The sequence below is a fragment of the Dromiciops gliroides genome, chromosome 2, assembly GCF_019393635.1.
Source record: "Dromiciops gliroides isolate mDroGli1 chromosome 2, mDroGli1.pri, whole genome shotgun sequence".
Taxonomy (NCBI): Eukaryota; Metazoa; Chordata; class Mammalia; order Microbiotheria; family Microbiotheriidae; genus Dromiciops; species Dromiciops gliroides.
Window position 1 is genome coordinate 675,929,423 of NC_057862.1, and position 18,237 is coordinate 675,947,659.

The following is an 18,237-nucleotide window of genomic DNA, read 5'->3' on the forward strand; positions in this document are numbered from 1 at the left end:
GAATCTTAGTAAAACAAAGGACTTCCAAGAATCACTGATGAAATGACTAGAGCTGAGAAGAAACTTGATATACAAACAAGAGTCTAAAGAGAAACAAAAAATAGTAGAAATGAACCAATGGAAAATAATTTATATGATGAAGTTCAGCATTGTAATGAGGAGAGATGGGATTATACAAGCATCACAAATAAATCATAATGTCATGAGGAGTCATAGAAAATGTCAAATAAATTGGAGGGCCTGGGAATGATTTTTGTTATGTTTTATTATCTTTATGAAAGTTGCACCCACACTGAGGATATGAGATATACACTGAGGTCTGCAAATATGATTCTCATTTGCCAGTATAAACAATGGTCTGTGATTCTATTAGAGGGAGAAGACCCAAGAAATCCCTCCACCCAGGCAGAATTCAACCTAGTCCTCACATGTGGACAGAGCTTCTTCATACTCAGCAGGAATGAGCCAATAGCAGTTGCAGCTAGTTCTCTGAGACAAGCACCGCAGCATATTCTAGTGTCCTTGAAGGTCCAATTGAATATCTGGAAAAAATAAAATGATTTGTTTCCCCTTTTCTATATGCATGTAAATCATTGTAATCACAGCCTGGCCCTAGGGGAAAAGTTAAAGGACAGGCTTCCTCTGTGTCTATTTTCCCACTTCCCTTTGGGATTCCCATTCTGGGTGGAGAAGGTGAAGTGGATGAGGGACCTGGGATTTGCACACACGCATACACACACACACACACACACACACACACACACACACACATTTCACTCCAAACTTCTTTTTCTCCATCTGATAGCATCCCTCCTTGACCTGCCCCATCAGTCACAAGGTTTTTGAGAAATGTTTCATGGTTCTTGGTAACTCTGCATTCTCCTCCTACCCCACTCTCCAGTGGCTCACCTTCCAATGTAATACACTGATGGATGTTGTAGCCTGTGGAAAAAAATTAGAGAAAATCACCAAAAAATGCACACCGGAGAGTGGGTCTGAAGATGTGACTCTTATATCCCCCTTTCTCAAGGCAAGAATACACTTGATCTCTGCCTATACCCTCCCCAGAGACAAAGACTGTGCATCTCCCAAACTAGACTAGGAGCTGCCTATGCACAAACACTGTATCCCAATCAGATCAATCATTCCCCAAGGATGGTGCCTAGTTCTCTTCTCCCTCCTCAAGTAGAGTCTACAGGACCTCTCCTTGGGTCAGTGATCTTCAACATATATTAATGTTGAAATGAATGAATGAAATGAAAAAATGAGGGAATAACTAGCATCCTCATCAATTGGGAGGTGGCACAAAGCTGGATGGGGCAGCTACCATGTTGGATGACCTTTAGGATCCAGAAAGATAATGATGGGTCATAAACATTGTCCAAAACGAATATGATTTGTATAAAACCAGCTGTAAAGTTTCTACCAGCAAGATAGGAGAGACATGACTACCCAACAGTTCATGTGAAAAAAAAAGATTGGGGGAATTTTTACTAGATTGAAAACTCAGTTTGAATCAATGAAATAAAATGGCAGCTGAAAAAGTAAATATGGTTTTAGGTTGCATTAAAAGAAAAGTCCAGAGGCAGCTAGGTGGCACAGTAGATAAAGCACTGGCCTTGGATTCAGGAGGACTTGAGTTCAAATCTGGCCTCAGACACCTGACACTTACTAGCTGTGTGACCCTCATTGCCCAGCCAAAAAAAAAAGAAAAGAAAAGAAAAGTCCAGAGGAAGGTAAAACTCTCACTATGCTCTGCCCTGGTCAGCCTGCTTTGTACTACTGTAATGCAATCAAGTCCTTCAGGAAGGACACTGACAACATATAACATAGCCAGAAATCTATCATGATAAGATAGGAAGAGAACTAGAAATGATGCCATACAATAGTTTAAAGGACATGGGGAAGTTTGGCCTAGGGAAGAGAAGTCTAGGGGCAGCTATGTTTGAGCTATTACACAAGGAGGAATTAAATTTGCTCTACCTAGAAGGGGATGTAGATGGTGGGGCAAATGTGGTTTGTAAGATAGGAAAAAATTCTATTTCAAAAGTAGAGTGGGATAATACAAGAGATGATAAGGTCTCCATTTCTTTTGAACTAACTTTAAGCAAGTTGATCACCAGAGTTATTGAAGAACTGTTGTTCAGTCAGGTACAATTTGGACAGGAGGACCATGGTGGTCCCTATGAACTCCAGGATTCTGTTTGCAATGTGTGATTCTATTGACAATGCTTTTTTGACCATTCAAGGAGCAAGTTCAGAGGCAAGCAGAAGCTAGTGACATATCACATGAGCAAAGTGTCATCTCAGTTCTACCTTTGAGCACTTACTGATGCCTACTAAAAGGAACAACCAGAGCAGGAAACTCAGCCCAAAGGGAAGCCTGCAATTTTACCACTCTAAATCAGAAAAGCTTTCCATCTGATATCAACTGAGTCCAGCAGAATTCTACCAAAACTCCAAATGGGAAAGTCTACAGACATGCTACTCAGACCCAAATCCATGTCTGCATCATTTAGAGCTCAGATATGGAGGGCAGAAATCAGACTGTGCCCTGGGTCAGACAACAAAATTTACAGCTGCCCAAGCTGAGCTGTCCTGGAGACCCTTGAATAACACAAAACTCAAAACCCCAAGAAAACAGCAGGACTGCACCAGACAATCCCTCTTGGTGTGGGCAGTGCCCAGCACTAACATAAATGTAAAAATTAGGAAGTAGCCTTAAAGGATAATTAAACCTCCAAAAAGCATTCTACAATTTTAAAACTACCATGGTGATAGAGACACTCAAGACAGAAATCCAGAAGAGGAAAATGGCTCCAAATCATTTACAAACAAACACTCAAAAAAACCCATCATAACTTGGGTACACATTAAAATAGAATTCTTAAACAATATGAAGCAACAGCAGAAGAAAAAGACAAATGTCGTGGGGGATATGGGGGAAATGAGACATTAATGCACTCTTGGTAAAGTTGTAGATTGATTCAAATGTTCTGTAGAGCAATTTGGAACTATGCTTAAAGGACTATAAAACCATTCATACTCTTTGACCTAGCAATATCATTACTAGGTTGGTACCCTAAAAGAGATTTTTTAAAAGTTGAATTCAATACTATTGTTCTGTAAGAAATGATGAGCAGGAAGAGTTCAGAGAAACCTGGAGGGTCTTACGTGAGCTGATGATGAGTGAGATGAGCAGAACCAGAAGAACATTGTACACAGTATCATCAACATTGAGTGTTGACCTACTGTGATGGACTATATTCTTCTCACCAATGCAATGGTACAGAAGAGTTCCAGGGAACTCATGATAGAAGAGGATCTCCAAATCCAAGAAAAAAAAAGAAAGAATGAACTGTGGAGTATAGATGCTGATTGAACCATATTATTTCTTTTGTTTTGGGTGCTGTTGGTTTTTTTTTTTCTTTCTATTTTGAGGTTTTGCATCACTGCTCTGATTCTTTCTCTTGTAACAGGATTAATGCAGAAATAGGATTAATGTTATTATGTGTATATATATGTGTGTATATATATATATGTATAGAGATATATAGATATAACCTATATCAGATTACCTGCTGTCTAGGGGAGGGGGGAGGGAGGGGTGGGAGGGAGAAAAATCTGAAATTGTAAAGCATGTATAAACAAAAGTTGAGAACTATCTTTACATGTAATGGAAAAAATAAAATACCTCATACATTAAAAAAAAAGTTGAATTCAAAATTGGGGTGATGCCTATCAATTGGTGAATGGCTGAACAAATTGCGGGATGAGGTTAGGATGGAACCCTATTGTGCTATAGGAAATGATGAGCAAGATGCCATCAGGATTTAATGAAAAATGCAGTCCATCTACAGAGAAGGAACTGATACAGATTGAAGTATATTTTTTGTTAGTTCCTCTTTCTAAAGTTTTTTTGTCTATTTTCTTTCACAAGCTGACTAATGTGGAAATATTTTGCATGACTGCACATGTATAACTTATATTGAATTGCTTGAGTTCTTAAGGGGGTTAGAGAGGGAGGGAGGAAGAGAATTTAGAACACAAAGTTTTAAAAATTGATATGAAAATTTGTTTTACATATAACTTGGGGAAAATTCTAAATAAATTAAAAATAAGAGATATGGGGTGGGGCAGTTAGGTGGTGCAGTGGATAGAGCACCGGCCCTGGAGTCAGGAGTACCTGAGTTCAAATCCAGCCTCAGACACTTAACACTTACTAGCTATGTGACCCTGGGCAAGTCACTTAACCCCAATTGCCTCACTTAAAAAAAACAAACAAACAAAAGAGATATGAAGCAAAAGTTTGCCTTTTAAAAGGATGAGTTAAAAGAGGTTTGGGGAAAATAAATGAGATCTATGGAAGAAAGAATTGGAAATAGAATTAACAGCTTGGCACAAGGGGTATAAAGTCTTTCCCAAGACATAAACTCCTTGAAAATTAGAATAGACCAAATAAAATTCAATGAACCAAATGAAACAAGAAATACGAAAAACAAAATAGTCTGAATAAAAGAAGAAAAGATAAAGGATATTATAGAAAAAGCAACTGACCTGGAAAACAGATAGAAGAGAGAAAATTTAAGACTGGTTAGACTACCTGGAAATCATGACCAAATAAAAAGAACCTAGACCTCGAATTCCAAAAAATTCTTAATGGAGAAGCCCACAGATCTCTTAGATCTGGAGGGTAAAGTGGAAATAGAAATCAAAGTTGTTTTTGTTTCCTGTACCTTCATAAAGTTGATGAAACATCAACATCTCCATCCCTTACTGACCTACTAGTCTCGTCCCTTTCCCTCTCTCCCCATATACACACCTGTTTTTATTTTCTTCCACATGATGAAGGATGCAGCACAGCTCAAGACCAGAATGACAACACCCAGGATGGTCAGGGTTACAGTCCATGACCTCCTTTCAGGATACTTCACATGGACTGTGGCAACAAGAGGAGTACAAAGAGAAGACAGTTAATTTGAGTAGAAATCTTTCAGGTGGCAATGGGAAATTGTTGGTTTTTTGTGTTTGTTGTTGCAATTTGTACTTCTCAAAGAGGACCAATGACATCAAGAGAGTGATGTCTGGACTTGCAAGTGAATTGGATTTAAATGTGCAGCATTGTGCAAAGTCATAACCCTCAATCTCCCCTCTAAGGCATCTGAGTCCAGTGGCAAGATATAGTTCAGGATGACTGGAAATTACTCCAGATAGAGTGGGAGACCTTGGTCTTTTAAGCTAAGGTCTGTCCCAAGTCTAAATTCATCTGAGGCAAAATCCATTCAGTGATTTAAGGCTAGGTAAGAAATGAGGTAAAATATGGGCTAGTCTACCTACTCAAAAAAAATTAATAATAAATTGGGAGGAGAATACCTTCAGAATCTGGCCATAACAGAAATATTGGCTATTTTCCCTTATTCTGAGCCATCATAACCCAAACAATGATCAAATGAGACTTGGGCTGGGACCTATTACTGGCCAATCAGTGAGAGCCAGAATGATTTAGGCTTAAGGCATGTTCAAATAGCTCAATTTGAATCCCAATGTTTTGGTTTTTTTTTTTTATCAAAGCCTAGTTTTTCAGAACTCTATTTTAGGAAATCATAAATGAAACTATATTGGGACAAAAAAGTTAATTGTTCTAGTTTGTTCCTGTTGGGAAATTTCCCCTCTTGTTATGTTCTGGAGAAGTTAGAGGAAGTGGAAGGGATAAACATCATTTCATGGCTAATCCTTCTATAGTTCAACCCAACCAAGTCAGGCTAAGCACTCACCAGGATATGCTTTCGGTGTGCCCAGCTCGATATGGTCCACTACACAGTCATAATTGGTCCCTGTGTCCCCTGGTGGAAGCTCAATGGTGATTCGTTGGTAGAAGGTAGAATCAGCATTGGGTAAGACACCACTGGAGCTCTCCTTCCCAGCCACAATCATCTCCTTCCCCTTCTGCCAGTGCAACAGGATAGAGCTGGGGTAGAAGCCAGTAGCAGAGCAGGAGAGGGTAGTAATGCCACCCATGGCCTCACGGCAGGACACAGTCACCTCAGGGGGCACTAAAGGTAGAGGTCAGAAGAGAAGGTATCATGTGTAAATCTCAGTAGCATTTTCTGTTCCCTTATCTTTCCCTTTCTTCATTTCTCTTATTGGCCAAACCCCTAGGACTAAGCAGTCATAAGGTCTTGGAGGGCAAAGTGCTACATGATTCAATATATACTTTCTCATTATCTATTTTATATCTCTCCACTTCCCTCTGCACATAGTTGATCCTCAACAAATGGTTGTTGATTTGTGGCCTCAGACACTTGCTAGCTATGTGACCTTAGGCAGATCAATTAGCCCTGTTTGCCTCAGTTTCCTCACCTGTAAAAAAGAGCTGAAGAACAAAATGCAAACCACTACAGTTATAGTAATAACACCAGCAGATTTGTAACCCAATTAGGAAGTCAACAGAGTATTGACCATTAATTACAATAGGTTAAAAGCCAGAATTTTCTTCAATATTTCCTAGTGTTAATATTCATGAATTCATCTATGTGTTTATTCCCTTCAATTATGAGGATCACAGGCCCTGAAGATAGAAAGCCTGAGAGACAGACTTAAGCACAGGGCCGGTGCTTTATTCACTGGGCCACCTAGCTTCCCCCGAGTCCCTCATTCTTAGTGTGAATCATATCTAGAAAGTAGGCAGGGTATGATTGCTGTTTGAGAATTGATAGTGTGATGATCAGTCACAACAGAGAGGAGGAAAAGATGCTTATTTTGTTGTAGTTTTCTCTGCCAAGAAGAATCACTTTTGCACTCAAAATCAGAAAAAAAAAGACCAATGGGGAGTAGGAGCAAGATATAAGAATGGAAAGATTGAGAGAATATGTGGCTTTCTTTTTTTAAAAGAAATGTAGAAGTAGTAATGGTGGTAGTGGTGGTGGTCATGGTAGTGGTGGTAGGAGTAATTGTAGTAGAAGTAGTAGTAAAAAATAGTGATGGTAATAGAAATAAAAGTAGAAGCAGAGTAGTAGTAATATTTCTATTTATGTAGCACTTTAAGGTTTGCAAAGAATTACAAATATTCTCTTATTTGATCTTTACCTGACCCAGAAGAACCATATTCTTGGGTTCTGAAAGTGCTAACAGATAGGATACCTTATTTGCTGACAGTGAGGCCTGACAGATCATGGAGAATGAAGAAATTACCACAGGACTAGAGAAGAGTAAATATTGAACTTATTTTTTTAAAAAAGAGAATTAAGAGTCTGCAAAGTCAAGCCAGCTAGTGTAGCTTGGATTCCTGGGAAGATTCTACAATGGCTCATTAAAGATATGGTTAATGAAAACCTAAAAAGGAAGTAGTGATTACAAAGAGCTAGTTAATCTTCACTGGGATCAGGTCATGCCTGACCAACCTCATTTTCTTTGTTGGAAAGATTCCTAAGCTAGTAGATGAGGGGATTGCTGGGAATATAGTTTACCCAGATTTAAGCATTTAGGAAAGAAACATGCTAAACTTAGGGAAAAGATGGAATAAGGTGGACAATACAAGAAGATAGCTTAAAAATTGGTTGAGTGATTAGACTCAAGTCAATTCAACAAACATTTATTAAACTGTGTGCTATACACTGTGCTAAGCACAGGGGAAACAAGGAGAAGTTATAGAACAAGACCTGAACTAAATGATATTACACTCTAGTGGGGAAGACAACATGGAAGACACTTGGGGGAAGGCATTAGTATTTGTATGAATGGTTCAATGTTGACCTGGCCAGAGGTCTCCAATGTAGTGCCCCAAGGATCTATACTGGACCCTCTGTTGTTTAACATTTTCATCAATGACTTGGAAGAAAGCATAGATGCCATGATAATCACATTTGAACATGTGAAAATCTAAGGAGGGATCAGTAACACATGGGATGACAAGTCTAGATCAAAAAAGAACTGGACAAGCTAAAAGATTAGTCTGAATATTATAAGGTAAAGTTCAATATGAATTAATGTAAATGGCTTTATATAAGTAAATTTACTAGAGAAGATGGGAGAGGTATGGTTATAAAGTAATTTCTCTACTTCAAAAGATGGGTCTTCATTAGTTATTGTTGCAAGAGAGTGTTGTCATCATCATAACAGGTCATTCCCCTTCCTTTTGATGATGGGCATCTCTACCTTTAGCTGGACTAGTTATTAAGAAAAAGACAAAGACAGAGAAGCATATTATGTCTTTGGGCTTTGGTTTCCCTAATATGATAATATGAAACAGTTTGCACTTAGGAGTTTACTAGCCAAGACAAACCCAGGTCATATAGTGACCAGAACTATAAAACACTTTTCACACAAATCGTCAGATCTAAACAACTGGAAAAATATTAAGTGCTCCTGGGTGGGCTGCACCAATATAATAAAAATTATAATAATACCTGTTAATTCATTTATTTAATGCTATACCAGTCAAACTATCAAAAATATTTTATGGATATAGAAAAATAATAACAATTCATCTAAAAGAACAAAAGTTCAAGGCTATAAAGGGAATCAATGAAAAAATACAAAACAAGGTGGTCTAGCAGTAGCAGATCTCAAAATATATTTTAAAGTAGTAATAATCAAATTACTCTGGTACTGGCTAAGAAATGCAGAGGTGGATCACTGGTGTAGAATATGTACAAATTACACTGTAGTAAATAACTATAGTAGTTATATAGCAATATGATAAACCCAAAGATTCAAGCTTTTGGAACAAAAACTCATTATTTGACCAAAACTGCTGGGAAAACTGGAAAGCAGTATGGCAAAAACTAGGTATAGACCAACATCTCACAACATATACTAAAATAAGGTAAAAATGGATACACGATTTATACATAAAGGGTGATATCATAAGCAAATTGAAATAACATGTGATAGTTTATCTGTCAGATTTATGGACAGAGGAAGAATTTAGGACCAATGAAGATATAGAGAGCAATACAAAATATCACATAGATCCTTTTGATTATATAAAATTTAAAAGTTTTTGCACAAACAAAACTAATGTAACCAAGATTATAAGGGAAGCAGAAAACTGGGAAAGAATTTTTGAAACAAATTTCTCTGATAAAGGTCTCATTTCTCAAATATATAGAGAACTGACTCAAATTTATAAAAATACAGGTCATCCCCCAATTGATAAATGGTTAAAGGATATGAACAGGAAGTATTCAGACAAAGAAATCAAAGCCATCTATAATCATGCACCTCCACTGAAAGAAGTGATATTGATTTATCTATTTTATTTATACTATTTTTTACTTTCATTTTTCTCTTATTCAAGTTTTATTATACAAAATTACTAGTATGGTAATGTTTTACATAATTGCACATGTATAACCTATATTTGATTGCTTACCACCGCAGGGGAGGGAGGGAAGGAGGGATAAAATTTGGAACTCAAAACTTTAAATAAAAATGTTTATTATTAAAAAAAAAAAAGAATGTAGGGAAGTCTGCCCTGGATATCCTGATGGGAAGTGGGTTGGAAGGCCAAGTACTCACCATTCTTCCTTATACTTGAGTGCTGCAGGATTTTTTTCATGGTGTCAATACAATATTCTTGCATGTAGTGTTCCCTCTGAGTGGTCCAGAGGGTACTTGTCAGAAGGGGTTTGAAGGGCTCAGCCTCAGGCATCAAGACAATCCAATTTCCCATCTCCTCATCCAGAAGGCAAAACTCTTGACCATCTACAGCAATCTGGATTTCATTTCCTATATAGTCATATCTCTCAATCTCACAGGCTACAGAGACCTGTACTGTGCAGTTCACTGTGGGGGGAGGTTGAAAGGTAATATAATGATATAAGTACTGGACACAGAGTCAATAGGACCTGAATATGAATTGTAGCTCTTACATTTACTAGCTGTATTACCTTATGTTACCTTAACAGTATTCTCATTTAGCAAACAGGGATAATAGTCACTTCCCTTTTTACAGAGCTGTTGAGAAGGAAATTAGGTATTCAAAGGAAGACAGAAATGAGAGCTGTTATGTTGATATCACAGAAAGACAGATAACCTTAGGGTGTCCAATACTGTGGAGATCTCTAAGGGATCCCTAAGAGTGACCTGTTTATGGATATTTCTTGAGCTCCTAAGGGAGGCAGATGCTCCCTATGAATAATCATGATCAAAGTAAGCTAGGGAACTTTAGTTAAGAAAGAATCACTTAAGAGCTTGATAATGTTAGTACGGGCCTGACCAGTTTCCTAATATATGATCTTCCAGTCACCTTATCTTGGTGTATTATTTATGTATTTGTATATGGCCCTTTTTTCTAGAGAGTAATCCCTAGAAGAACAAACTGGAGGTTTAGAGTGCAGGCAGGAGAGGAGAATTTGGAAGTAACCACTGTAACTAGGGATTGAAATACAGAGGCAATGGCAAAAGAAGAGGACAGATAAATAATAGTTGGTTAGTTTATACAGCAGATATCTGAACTCAGAAATCATGGAAAAATAGGGGGTTAATTGCTTCAAAGTGAAGATCAATTATAGGGAAAATATGGAGGGTACAGGGAAAAGGCAAACTTTGGTGTAAAGACAAAGAACCCCTGGACTGCCTGGCACATATAAGGCCCTTAATAAATTTTGATTGATTGATTGACCAGGTCCAAAAGAAGGTGCCAATGCCCTGGGAAGCTGATGTGGCCCAATGAGAACCAATTCCATCTCTTCTCCCTAGAGTGCCCAGAGAACCTGAACACTCAGGCCAATGGCATGGCCTCCTAGAAAAGGGGCCATTGACTTCAATGAAGGCAAAAAAAAAAAAGAGGGAAGGAAGAAGACATGAGAGAAGGGAAGAGGGGCTGACTTACCTTCATGCTTGGTGTCATTCTGCATCAACTTCTTCAGGAACCAGAGGAAACTCTTCTCATGATCCACTAACTTCTGCTGAGTTTTTGCTATGAACTTGGCCCCCAGGGCCTGGGGGATCCAAGCCTCCTTGGCCATGAGCTTCTGGTTATGTTTGTCATAGGAGAACACCTGAACATCATCCAGAAAATCCACCATAAAATGGTCCAAGAGGGAGTTTCTTGTGCCCACTGTTGTGAACTGTATCATGTGCTTGTGGTGAGCTGCAGGACAGGAGGGGATGAGGAGAGAAAAGAAGATCAAGTAGGGGGAAGGGGTTGTCCAGAACTAATGTGCCTTCTCCCACTCATCCCTTGGTCTTCCTGCTACTTGGGAGGTAACTAGGCTTCCCTAGGCCACCTATGAAGAGAGGAGCCACCATAGATGGAATGCTAGATTTGGAGTCAAGGATATCCTGATTCTAATCCTACTTCAGACACTTACCATGTAGTTACCCTGTGCAAATCATCTAACCTCTTTGTGCCTCAGATATTAAAGGCTCCAAGTCCCCTTGCACCTATGACCTCCAACTATGAGGAGTCAAATTGGACTGGGTGAGCAAAATAATTCAAAATGGGACCAAACACCCATCATTCCTTCCAATCAATGCCTAGCACAGCACTGGACATAGGGAAGGGCTCAGTGAGGGTGTGGCTAGTTTCTTCAGCTGTTAATCATTCATGATATAAGCACTGACTGTACTAGCCTAAAATCTCTCCTGGGATTGAGACAGGTTAGGGAGAACAGATAATGGTGTGAAGATTAAGAGTGTTAGAATGATAGGAGTAGGAGGAACAGGCAAGATGCTTGAAGAGTGGAAACAGAAGCTATCCAAAGATGTATGAGGGGTTTCTCTCCTTAGCTATCTTTGGAATGCCCAACATTTCTAGAATGTTTAGGCATTTGGCATCCATTCTCTCATTTCAACCTCACAATAACTCTTGGGCACTACAGATGCAATTATACTGTTGTTGCTGTTTCAAATCTCAATAAACACTTGACTAAGAAATAGTCTACTGTCATACATAGCTGAAGATTGGAGTTTCCCTTCCATTAACTCCCTAGACAAGAGAGGTGAAAGAAAGGAATGGGAGGAAGAAATTTTAGGAGACTGAAAAGAGGAACTTTAAGATTTGTTGGCCAGTCAAGGTCTAGGCAGATGGAAAAGAAGCAAGTAAGAGACTCCATCAACTGTACCAAAAAATCCATTCAACTACTAGACATTAATGAAGGTAAGAAAAAAACTTGTTATCTGTCAGTTTATTTGTTGCAAGGCCTGTCTTTTATTTGTTTGCTTCCACATAAAGTGTCTTGAAAAATTCCAAATCTGCCTCTACTAAATTAAAGAGGAAAGAGAATATGTAGAATGTGTCTTTCAGATAAGAACCAGTCTGCCCCCTTGTGGTTACCCATGGTCATGAGAGCAGAAAGCTTCATCCCCTGAGTTCTAGGGTATATTAGTAGTACCAAGGATTAATTTTTGGGTTTTGAACTGGAACTGTTATTTCATCAAAGAAAGAGAGCTTCCAGCATGAAAGCTCCCTCCATTGAAGCACATGAGCAACTAAGCTATAATGTTTACTGCTGGGCAGTTATTCAGAGTACTGAGAAGCTAAATGCCTTGTCTCTAATCATGCAGCTACTATGGATCTCAGGTAAACATTGAACTCGGGTCGACCTGACTCTGAGGCTGAACATCCTTTCTTTTAGCCACACTGTTCAAGTGAATAGAGAAGTGAAAGCTCAAGAAGGGGAATCAGGAACAGTGTAACTACTGAGCCCTCCCTGTCAATCGGTGGTTTGCCTATGGTGGCATTAGGATATCTGGCTCCCAGTTTTCATCTGTCTGTGGTCATTATTATGTCCATTTTTCTCTCTATGAATAATAGTTGAATGAGCTCTGAACTAACTAAGAAGGAGCCCAGGAGCAGTCATTTACTTCTGTGCAACCTTAGGAAAGGAGAATGGAATAAATATGGTGATGTGAGAGGTAAGAATTTAACCTTGGCTTCTCAACAATAACCTAGAAAACAAGCCAAACTGAATTCTCATCATAAAAGCCAAAAAGAAGTTAGAGTGAGTCATTTTTCTGACCCAGGACAGCTTAAAAAGAGAGATGGAGAGGTCTGTGGGCCCTGGGGTAGGGACTTACCAGGAGCCCAGCAGCAGAAACAGTGCCACAGCAGGCTCTGGTAGTGATGACAGTATCAGGGGGCAGCACAGTACTTAGGTACAAAGAAGGAACTGAATGCCTGAGTAGAAGGAAGTCACAGGGAACCCCTGTACTAGCTCTGGGAGCAGGAACAGGTGCCATCTGGCATTTCCAGCACTTATTACTCCATTCCAGCTCACAGTTCAGGTAGAGAGGAGCAATCATGGTCACAAGAAAGAAGAGACTCTATCTGTACAGAATAATCACAAGTTCCACAGCTATAGCTATATGACTCTAAGCCCAAGAGCAGAGTGGGAACTTGGTTCTAATCTTTAGTCACACACATAAGCCTACAGTGGAACAAACTATAACAGGAGACCAAAACCAAGGGAAAGTCAGCCATTCAGTGGCTCTGAATCTACAAGACCTCCAAGCAGACTCTGACTGAGTCCAGCAACTGATTATGGAAACTCAAGCATGCACAAGTCAAGAGAAACAAGCTGAGTGAAGAATTGGTGAAGCACAGATGAGGAGGGCAGTAAAGAGACATTTTTCCATTCATTAAACCACTTTAAAAACACTAAAAATTACAGGTCCCCCAGAAAAAAAAATTGTAAAATCAGCAGAAGTAAATAAAAGAAAGAAGCCCAGGTCAGGCATCTTCCCCCAGAAGATGCCGATTCTGACAAGAAATTTAAAGTCAAGAATAGGCTAGAAAAATGAGCAAAGGAACACAAAAAAGGACATGACCATAAAAACTATGGTGCCAGAGAGGCTAAAGACATAAACTGAGGAGACAATTACTTGAGGAAAAAATAACAAAAAAAACCTCAAAGAAAAATGCAGATTGGACATAAGATGAATAAGAATTTCTAGGAGAGTTAAAGAGATTTTTTAAAGGAGCAAGAAAATTATTTTTAAAATAAAACAAGTGGTAGAGAATAAGTTGAGAAAAGAAATAAGAACTATACAAGAAAATGCTGAAAAGAAAAGTAACAGCTTGGTAAAAAGTTATAAAAATACTGAAAAAATAGCATAATAAACAACAAAATTGGCCAAATGATAAAAGAAGTACGATGCAATATTAAAGAAAATAACGTTTTAAGAATAAGAATTGGGCAAATAATAAAAGAGGTACAAAACCTCACTGAAGAAAATAATGCTTTAAAAATTAGAACTGGAAAAGTAGAAACTACTGACTCCATGAGACATTAAGAAACCATAAAACAAAGTAAAAAAAAACTGAAAAACTATAAGAAAATAAGAAATGTCTCAGAGGTAAAACAATTAACCTGGAAAATAGGTCTAAGACAATAATTAACCACCACTGAACTACCTAAAAGCCATAAGGAGAGAGAGACAGGGAGAGAGGAGGAGAGAGGGAGGGAGAGAGAGAGAGAGAGAGAGAGAGAGAGAGAGAGAGAGAGAGAGAGAGAGAGAGAGAGATTAAACATATTTAAAGAAATTACATAGGACAGCAGCTCAGATAAAGTAGAAGCTTAGAGAATCCAGTCACCTCCTAAAAGAAAATGAAAACCTCCAGGAATATTGTAGTCAAAATCTAGAACTTCCTTGTTGAGAAGAAAATAATGAAAACAATGAGAAAGTAAGAATTCAAATACCATGGAACCAAAGTCAGGATCACACAAGATTCAGTAGATGCTAATATAAAGAAACAGAGGTCTTGAGATATGATCTTAAACTAGTCACTTTACCTCTTGGGGCCTCGGTTTCTTTATCTTCAAAATAAGGAAGCTGAACTACATAACCTTGAGTCCTTTCAAGCTCTAAATAAAACTCCAGGATCCTATGAGCCTAGGTTATGCCTCTGTTCTACCTGCAGGAAAAATGGAGACCCCCAGAGTTGGTTCTTTCTCATGGGAAATTCAAATTTCTTTCATTGGTGAGGCTGCCCCTGCCAGCTGCCTCTACATCCCAAAGATCAGTGGGGACAGCTTACATTTTACATTATCTATAAATAATAATTCCTATGCTTCAGTCATCAGGAACCAGCCACTGAATCAAAAACCTTGGACTTGCCCCAGTTAGCATCACCTTTCTGGTAGTATCCAAGTCTTCTATACAACCACCAATTTGACCCTGGCTTACTCAAGGTCTAGGGGAAGCATTTGTTTCACATTCAATTTGATGATGGTCTCAATCTTATCAACCTTTTCAATGAGACTCAAATAATCCCAGGACAAGCCTCTAGCTGGCTCTAATTCCTGTGTATTTAACATGCTGGGGAATATCACACACATGATAAAATAATTATTTTGTACATGAATAAAATTATAATGATGCAAACACTCATCTAATGTAGGCTCACTGAAAGCTACTTTAGTACAGTGTCATCGGCAGATGGGAACACACAGGTGTCATGCCTTTCATCCTGTTAGAGGTAGTATCAGCAGCAGCAGCGGAAGAGAATGTAGTCATAATAATACTAATAGAGGCAGTATGGTACAGTGGAGAGTCAGGCTTGGAGCCAGGAATATCTGGCTTCAAGTTCTGTCTCTCACCCATACTGCCTGCGAGACACTGTTTAAGACATCTTGCTTTTCAGTAGCCAAGGCAAAAAATTCCTGAGACTTAGTTCAACAACAGGTTAATTGATAGTGGGAGATTCCTCCTTAGGAGTTCTAGAACAATGAAATCGCATGCCTAGACACTAAAACATTTCTATGGTGCTTTAAACATTGAAAAATACATTATTTGAATTGTCTCCTTTGAACTCTCCCACAACCCTGTGGAGTAGGTACCAGTTGAACACTGGAGATGCCTTTTGTCCAAAAAGGAATGCTCACTTCAACACAAGGTGAACCAAACAAAAAATTCAAATAAAATTCCTTTCCATGGAACTCCAAGGGGCATCCAGTAAAGTATGGTCCCTACCTGTGAGATATCACCCCTATGTCTCCTCCTCCCTCTTTGTAAATCCACTCAAAGTTGACTAACTTTTCCTTGTCCCCCTCCCCCCACCTTCATTATTCAGCAGCCTTGGAGTTCCCATCTGGCTCTCTGCTCCAGATAATGGCTTAGGACTGACTCTTTGGGTCCTTGAGATTCCAGTACTTAAATGAAGACTCTTAACTCCCATCTTGCTCTTCTTTTTTTGCCCTTGTAGCCGTCGCCCCTAACTAGCCCTAACTCCTTTAAATTCTTACTTGGAAATAGACATAAAGCAGAGCCATATTCAGTCTCAGAAGTCAAACCTCACTTTCTCCTGGAAGATTTCCCTGAACCACCACTTGGTTACATAGAAGGGAATTGTCCCATCAGAATCATCCTCTGCTCTTACTGTTCTAGTCATAATGCCCTTGTCAATTTGTCTCCTTGGGTGTCTTCTGTCAATATCAAGACCCTTCTACTTGGACAGGGACTGAGGGAGACCCCCATCAAATCCACACCACAATGCCTTCCATCCTTCTTCCCACTTCCTTCCCTAGACTCACCTGCCTGGATCCCCATTAGAGAAAGTATCCCCAGAATGAGCAACAAGGATGAGAAAGACTCCCTCCTCCTCTTCTTCCTTATCTTTTGACTAGCCATCCTTTTTCACAGGTGATTGCCTGGCATGTGCAACCACACTCTACTTGGAGGAGGCTCCACTCTCTAAACTCTGTGCCCCAGTAGTATGCAAAATAGGAATAAGTCCTTTATATAACTATTGGCTCCTCACTTCTCATCCCCACCTTATCTTGGATTGGCCCTGCACAATGCTAGCCCTCCTACGTGGTTCAGCTGAGATATCTGTTGCTAGGCAAAACCTGAGTATGTCTGGCAACCTTGAAGGTAGAAATGAAATGGAGTCTGTGGTGAGAAAGGGAAACTCTAGAGCAGAGTCACCATCAGGTGTTGCTGAGAAGTATGGGGAAGGGGGTTGATACCCTATAACAGTGGAAACCTATGGCATTTATAACTATTTTTTGAACTTAGCAAGTTCTAGGTCTCATGATGGACAAAAGACCCATCCCATCTTGTAGGATCTTCACTATGAAAGCATGTCTTCCTGTGTGTGTGTGTGTGTGTGTGTGTGTGTGTGTGTGTTTCCTCCTTTACAACCAACAAGGCTTCTTCACATTTCTCTTGCAGGCAGAGAAACTCAGCACTGAGTTGAACCAATTCAACTTGACCTAGACCAAGAATCCCTTCTATACCATCCTCAATCAGTGCTCACCCAACCACAGACTGAAGATATCTAATGATTTGTTCTGATGCTCCCTGTATTCTGTGAAATCCCATTCCATTGAAAGATTATTCTAGCTGTTAATAAGGTTTTTTTCCTTTTGCTGAAGTGAAATCTCTACAATTCTCAATGACTGATCTTAGCTCTTTCTTTCTGCGACTAAACCCGAAGCTAATTTATCTGACCAGATCTCTTGTGTACTCACTCACTGTATAAGATTCATAGTGGATCATAGATTTAGAGAAAGAAGAGAGAAATTAGGTTATTTAGTCCAACTCCCTCATTTTACATTTGAGGAAACTGAGGCCTTTTCCAAGGTCACACTGATACTCAATAGTAAAGTCAGGATTTGAACCCAAACCCTTTCATTGAAAAGCTAAGGCTGTTTCCCCTGCATCGCACTACTCTCTATAGCAAAACTCCCTCATCACCTTTACCCATTGAATCTTTTTTCCAGGGTAAAGTACAATTGGGGGGTGAAGTTCTCACAATTAAAAATTTTATTTAGTGAGAGCAATCAGTCAGCACCAGCTGGTCCTCACCCTCCCCTACCCCCATCCCTGGAGGTCTATAAGAAAAGGTTAAATGACCATCAGCCAGGAGCATCGTAGAAGGCTCTCTTCTTCAGATAGACTAGATGGCCTATGAGGTTCTTTCCATTATTCTTCCTCTGAAAGCCTTACCACCTTCATCTCTGTGGTCACTTTAATCTTCTCCACCTTCTCCGTCAGAGAGAACCTCGATGCTTGGGGATTCCCCCATAACTCAGTAGTATGCTCTCTAGTGACCTCAGTAAGGGAAATGAGCAGAATCAAATGTCAAGGTGGTGGCTGGGAGAGATCCAAGCCACAAACTGTCTTATAAACTGAGGAGAACGTCAAAGAACAATTCATTTAAGAATTATAGGATCATAGATTTATGTCTGGAAGGAACCTTAGAGGTCACTTAGTAAAAATCTCTCACTTTATGGTTAAGGGAAAGGTAACTTACCTTTGTCAAAGGTCAATGCAGTATTAGCATAACTT

General features: G+C 39.2%; 1 protein-coding gene across 1 annotated transcript; it reads right to left on the bottom strand.

Annotated features, from left to right (window-relative positions):
• Positions 1-513: 513 nt before the first annotated feature.
• Positions 514-16,632, bottom strand: LOC122738024 (major histocompatibility complex class I-related gene protein-like). The gene is given in 7 exon segments (XM_043980065.1): positions 514-542; positions 910-942; positions 4,823-4,939; positions 5,775-6,053; positions 9,520-9,786; positions 10,835-11,095; positions 16,479-16,632. Coding segments are annotated over 7 exon segments (1,110 nt in total). The 5' UTR covers positions 16,603-16,632.
• Positions 16,633-18,237: the final 1,605 nt, after the last annotated feature.